The sequence below is a fragment of the Corvus cornix genome, chromosome 18 (genome assembly GCF_000738735.6).
Source record: "Corvus cornix cornix isolate S_Up_H32 chromosome 18, ASM73873v5, whole genome shotgun sequence".
NCBI lineage: Eukaryota > Metazoa > Chordata > Aves > Passeriformes > Corvidae > Corvus > Corvus cornix.
In genome coordinates this window covers 2,251,281-2,257,867 of record NC_046347.1, presented here as the reverse complement: position 1 = coordinate 2,257,867, position 6,587 = coordinate 2,251,281, and the positions used below count along the sequence as shown (strand labels likewise).

Below are 6,587 nucleotides of genomic sequence, written 5' to 3'. Positions count from 1 at the left end.
TCTCCAGGAACTGGTCTCTGCTGGAGATTCCTGGGTAATGCTGCAGTGATCAGTACTTTTAAGGTCACATTCTTAAAGAATCTTGTGACAAAATATTGGCAATCCAGCCCAATTCTAGTACTGTATTTATACAATGGAGATAAACATAATGAATACCAGGATTTCCAGCATACCTGCATAGAAGCCCTGCCTTAGAGCAGCTCTACCTTTCCCTAAAAAGTGAATAAATCAAGATCTTACCTTCTGTGAGACAAAGAGTTGCAGATTGGAAGACAGACAGTATTAAAAAAAACAGAATTAGTAACTTACTTCTTACTGCTGCACCCCGGACAACATTTATACACTGAAAACATATGGTTGGTTTGAAAGCAGACTGAAAATCCCAGCTGACACTGGCAGACCCCCATTGAATGAATATGAGCATCCATAGGAATGCACTGGAACTTGTGGAATGCAGGGCCAGTTTCCCTTCATTCCCCACCTCCCTAGTCCCAAGCCCTGAAACTCTTACCTTAGAGATTTCTGAGAAAGGACAAGACACACAGATCCCAGGGTACTTTTATAGGATCTGATCTGCATATGTAGCCACCACCTCCTCTTTCTTAGGTCAAAACATTTTTGGCAATCTTAACTCCTAGCAGAATTGCGATTCATATTAGAAGTGAATAGATATAATTAGACATAACAGGTCTGTGAATCAATGTCCTATAAATAATTTGACAAGAAAGCATGAGAAGGGGGGGAAGTGGGAGGGTGTGCTAAAGGAGATGAAAGGGGCTACACTGGTTCTGTAATCCATCAGATGCTGACTCGCACAGAAAAAGTGAAAAGTAACTGCCAGTGTGTCTCATAGGAAACATGTAGGGATGGAGAGAAGGCAAATGCTCCTGCCTGCTGCAAGCACTCAGAGTCCTCAGTGTGGAAAAGCAGGAGGGGTCCTACTGAGAAGCAGGGTTATTGCTAGAGGAAGAAAATCCCAATGCAGGAGGAAGCATCTGAAAATGAACAGAAGTTGCAGAAGTGAGAACCAGGGGATGATAAGAATGATCAAGTTCTAGAACGGACCAAAGCCAAAGCAACTGAAGGGGGGAAGAACGAGTCTGAATGTAGTGATAAGGAAGGATATGTGAATAAAGAAGAGGAGTCCCTGGAGGTGTTTAAGAAAAGACTGGATGTGGCATTCAGTGCCATGGTCTGGTTGACAAGGCGGTGTTAGATCAGGTTGGACTCGATGATCTCAAAGGTCTTTTCCAAGCTAGTTGATTCTGTGATTCTGTGAAGTAAATAGGGATGTGATTCCAGCGGGATAACAGCAAGTCACCATGCACACAAGGAGCAATAAAAGAGCAGAACAAGTTTAGCCTGAAGAGAAAAGCTTCAGAACCTGAGGTCATTGAATTGAGTCCCAGACGAAAAGCACAGGAATTAAATTCTTGGTTTTGGAGCTGAAGGGTTTCAAAGATCATATGAACAAGGCTGTGGAAGAGTTGTACTGAACTTAAGACATATATCCCTTTGGAGTCAGGAGAGATAGGTGCCATCTCAACATACAGTAGTCATTCAGCATTACTTTTACAGGATAAGTGTGTAAGGAAAGATTTAATAAATTTACATCCTCTGAAATAGAATCAGTCATACCCTATGCTGCTCTGGAAGATAGGCAACTATTTTCAGAGGGATCTGAACCTCATGATAGTTTGTGTAAAAAGGCAATCTACTGTTCTGATCTCTGGGATATTCCCCACCCAGATTAAGGAGGGGACACACGTTCTGTATTCACAAGGATCAGAGTGGTAAAGAGAGCAGTGGAACCATTTGCTTTACTGAGAAGCAATTTTCTCCCCATGCAACAGACCTGGATTTGTTGGGGGTTTTGGTTGGTTGGTTTTGGGTTGGTGTTTTTTTCAGTGTGGTGTTTTTGGTTGGTTGGTTTGTTGGGGTTTTTTTTGTTTGTGCTTTTGGGTTTTTTGGTTTTTTGGTTTTTTTCATGCATTGGTCTTCACTTTCCAAACTACAGTTCCTAACACAAACAAGGAAATCTGAAGTGTCACATCTCAGCAGCTTCACCTGGTCCCACAGTGTACTGCTTTCCAAATTACAGCACCAGTTGTGCTCCTCCCTCTCTTAGCATCTCCTACTCAGAGGTCTGGATAAGAAAGTGAGGTAATTCCTTCCTCCTCTTCTCTCAGCTGACTGCATCTCTGTGATGGCACTGTAATCCTGGGTGTGGGAAGGAGATTGACAGACATCAATTTCATGTTTGGAGTAAATTCCCACTGAAGATAAAACTGAGGCCTATGCTTAAGCCGTAACAGCTAAACCCTCATCAGAATATAAAGCAGCATTTCTTTCATGTCTTTAATGCAATTATATTGTGTGAGAACTCAGGGTTAGTTTCAGGTATTTCAAGGACTGTATATGTGGTCTTATTTTGCTGGTGCATGCAGTTTTTGACCTGGATTAAAACTGGCTGCAAAGAAAAAAAGGAAAGAAAAACTTATGGTTTTCCCAAAGTCATACATAATACTGGCATAAAGCTGATAGCCACCTAAAAACCTTGATTTGCAAGATTTTTTCAAATAGATAAAGAATAATCCAAAAAGGTTTGAAGACTCAAAAGGAAGTAGTTTTTCAAGGGATTTTTCAAAATTACATGAAATTGAAAACTTCCACAACCTGTAACATACTGCTTGATCTGATTTCACTTTTATTTTTCCTTTCCTTTATTCGCCTTTGTATTCCCAGTCGATATCCTACCAGTGTGGGAGCTTGAGCTCATAGGAACTAGAAAATGACTCAGTTGTCCCAATGTAGTTGTCTGCCTTAGACTGAGCTGAAACATAGGCTTGGCTCTAGTAGTGTTGTCTACAATGGCAGCTCAGACATTCAGCTCACTCACTACAGATTCACTTGGGCATGAAGATGACTAAAAGCAGATATTTGAGTTTGGAACTGAAGCTCCCCCACACATGTAACAAACCCAAACCCAGTACTGAGCCTCTATCCTTCACTGAAATTTGTCCTTCCTTGTGTCCAGTTCCTGCTGATTTTGCTTCTTCATTCGTTCTGAGCGTGCTCACACTGGCAACAGTTACTGAAGCTAAAATTGCTGTATTGCTGCTTGAGAAAGGGGAGACAGCAGTTGTCTGAGCAGAGGAATCTATAAATCCTTCCAGCAAGGCTGCAGTGAAGAGGGAACCTTGAGCAGCCTCTTCAGCCAGCTCTCAGGCCTGTTAAAAGGCAGTGGCTTCTTCAAAAGGAAAATATTTAAGGGCAAATTTTGCTTTTTGAGCATAATGGCAAAAACTATGCCAATAAAAATTTCTCCTTTTTCTTATAACCTCTTCATATTTTACCTTTACAGTGTGTTCAGTTTGGGCTAACAAGGCAGCTTTCCAAGAAGCCAACAATGATAAACTTTAATCCCTGATAAATACCAGCTGGAAAGCAATTGCAACTGATTGTGGATGTTCACTAAACAAATACTGCAGCCTGAAAGGGCACAAAGACTAACTTAGGATACATTCCTGGAAAAAAAAGCATACAGAGAACAAAAGAAATTATTTCCCATCTTAGCTATATTCTAGAAGTTGTCTGGGTCTCTATTGATTCCCTGATACTTTACGATCTGCCATCATCAGTGCTTCACCAGTAGAGGAAAGGACTCAATAAGCATCGTGCCACAATATTTTTCTTCATTGCCTGACAGACTCTCCCCCTTCTCCCCTCCCTCATCCTTGGGCCCGGACAAAGAGGTTGCAGCCACTCTGGATGGGCACCACATCCAAGCAGAATACCCTAGAGGAGGGGCTGCAGTGTGGACAGTGTGTGGGTGTCCAGCAGTGTGGCCAGCAGCCCTGCTGCCCCTGCAGCCCTGACGCTGGCGGGGCCCTCAGCCTGCCTGGGCCTGTGGCAGATGTGCCACGGGCGAGGACGCCCAGCCAGAGCTCAGCAAGGTGCTGGCTGGGAGACGTCAGAGCAAAGCATGGGGTGACTGAGGCGGAAAAAGTAGTGAGAAGAGAAAGGGAACTGTTGAAATTCCCAGAAAGATGGATAAACCAGCTCACGGCTGGCATTTACAGGCGTGTCTTCCTGTACTGCCTCTGGCAGGGCCCAATGGCACGGGAGAGGATGGTTCAAGGCCCTGGCGGAGGCCTCCCATCTCTCCTGCTGTGACTGACCAGCTTTCTCCTCCCACAGCTCCCCTCCCACGCCCTGCTTTTGCAGTAGATGAGCTGGATGTAGGTAAGCAACTAAATGGGGAAATAAAAATGTGTTAGCATTAGCAGAACAAAGTTCTCCTTCTTCTGCCTCGTTGGCAGAGGGGCCCTTCGGTTACTGCAGCTCCTGAAGATGGCTCCAGGAGCATTTCCACCTGTATTGTGGCCTTTGTGGTGGGCAGGAGTGTCATGGTGCCCCATCTCCAGCCAGGATCTGTCCACAAAAGGGTTGTGGCACAGCAAAAAACCTATGGATGGAGGAGAAATGCAATGTGCTAGAAGAGCAGAAAAGAGCTGTTTCGTGCTCAGCTCAAGTGCAGTTCCCTCTTTCACCCTGCCACCCTTTCTGAAATGCATCTGGTACAAAACCAGCGATGTGTTAATGGAGGTCTCTGATGAGCCCTTAGAAAAGCAGGGCATTTAGAAGCACTCTGTGATGGGCCATGCAGCTGGGCTGTGTTTGACATCACCAGTCACAGGGAAGAGAGGTCCTGCTCATACAGAGTTCAAGGGAGCACCAAAATTCCAGAGATGCTCAGCTATGATGGATCCTCAGCTATCGTTTCTGAAATGGATGGAGTAGTGTCCCTTCCCAGATCCAGCTGTCTTCTGCTGATCAAATGTTATTTTTATATTTTATTAAGAATGTCTATCATTTTAAAGCAGTGGTTTTACAGCACTTGTAGACTGGCTGAAGGATTAGAAAAGATATTCAAAAGGGACATAGGAAGGTCAGCTAGGGACTGACAGTTCTAGTGGGATGGCCAAAGATGTTTAGGACTTGCTTTAAATGAACAGCAAGTTCGAGAGAGCTGCTAAAGCTTTACACAAAATACCAATCAAGTCAGTATTCCACTCTGTGTCTTGGCAAAAACAAGTTTATCAGTAACAAGAGAACCTATCCATCTTTGCTGCTAATTTACCAGGCCCTTAGACACATTGAATGTATTCCCAAACCATCTAATTTGCTTACCCATCTGTAAAGTGTGATGTGTAATTAGATGACCGTATCCAGCTAATGTTGTACTTTACCATCACATTTCCAATCAACATGTAAATGTTGAATGTCTAGTTCAGCTTAATGCAAAATACAATATTGTGGGCTAATAATCTGTTCTTAGGAAAATGAACAGGCCCAGTATGTTGAGAATGACAATAAACAGACAGGAGGGTCGGGTTGTGCACAGAGCAGAAGGGTTGAACCTAGAAAGGCAGTGGAAGGTTTGACTGAAATGATAAATAGAGTCCTCAGTCTTAGCTATTCTTTCTTCCATAGTCTTTTAAATGTGGATTCTTCTCACTCATCCTACATGTGAATGGATATAATTTTGGGCTGTGCATGAAACAAAATTACCTCAGAGAAAGGGAGTGAGGATATCTCTTCATGCCACTTCCTCACCATGTTGGTTTGACTGCTTGTCAATGCTTGAAATGAAATTTGAGTTTCCCATACTTTTAATCTTAACCAAATAAGCAACATTTTTCAATTAATAAAAATTGTATTTGTGTAGTTATATACATATTTACATATATATATGTGTGTGTGTGTGTGTGTGTATACACTAAATGCTTCAGGAATTTTTATTCCTATTATTTTATTCCTTTTTTTTTCCTAAGAACTGACCAAAAAAAATTGAAAGAATTAAGTCTTAGGCCATCAAAGGAATGCATACTTCTCATTGCAAGAGGAACAATAAATCCATATAATTGTTACCGTTCTTCATGGATTTTTTAAAATGCGAATGTAAAACTGCTTTGATGTTTGATATACTTTTAAATGTGAAGATGAACTTTGTACACGTACTTCAAAAGTCATGAATGCTAGAATAAATAAATATATAAATAAAGCATGCTAGTCACTGTTCATATGCGAAGATCTCTACTCTCTTTATTAGCTAGACATAAATGATAATTGCTGAAGAAAGCAACACAGAGGTTTACATTTTATGCATGCCTCATGTCACTTTTTAGCCTTGGGAACTTCATTCTTCCTCTCCTATCTTCTTATGAATCTCCCGGCTCTTCACTCGGAGCTTGTTGACCTGTGACTCTGCAATGTCAGCCCGCTCCTCGGCTTCCTCCAGCTCGTGCTGGATCTTGCGGAACTTGGACAGGTTGACGTTGGACAGCTCCTCCTATGTGGGGAGAGGGAGTTGTGAACACAACAGGCAGCGTGCGGGCATTTATTGCCTGAAAACTGGGCAAACAAAAATTCAAATGCCACAACTAGGCTAGCAGAACAGATTCAAAACCAAGATGAGAAGGTGTTCGGGATGTTATGTGTGTCAGAAGAGAAAAGAATATTGGAATGTCAAAAAGACATTATACACAGCATGGTCTGGGCAGAGTTCATGTCATAGTCCTGAA

At 42.4% G+C, this 6,587-nt stretch overlaps 1 protein-coding gene across 2 annotated transcripts in view; it reads right to left on the bottom strand.

The window, feature by feature from the left end:
• Positions 1-6,082: 6,082 nt before the first annotated feature.
• Positions 6,083-6,587, bottom strand: part of LOC104695682 (myosin-1B-like) — a 51,984-nt gene continuing 51,479 nt past the window's right edge. For both annotated transcript variants that reach the window (XM_039562445.1, XM_039562443.1), the window contains one exon: positions 6,083-6,355. In XM_039562445.1, the coding sequence (XP_039418379.1) occupies positions 6,203-6,355 (153 nt within the window). In that variant the 3' untranslated portion in view covers positions 6,083-6,202. The remainder of the gene's footprint in view (positions 6,356-6,587) is intronic.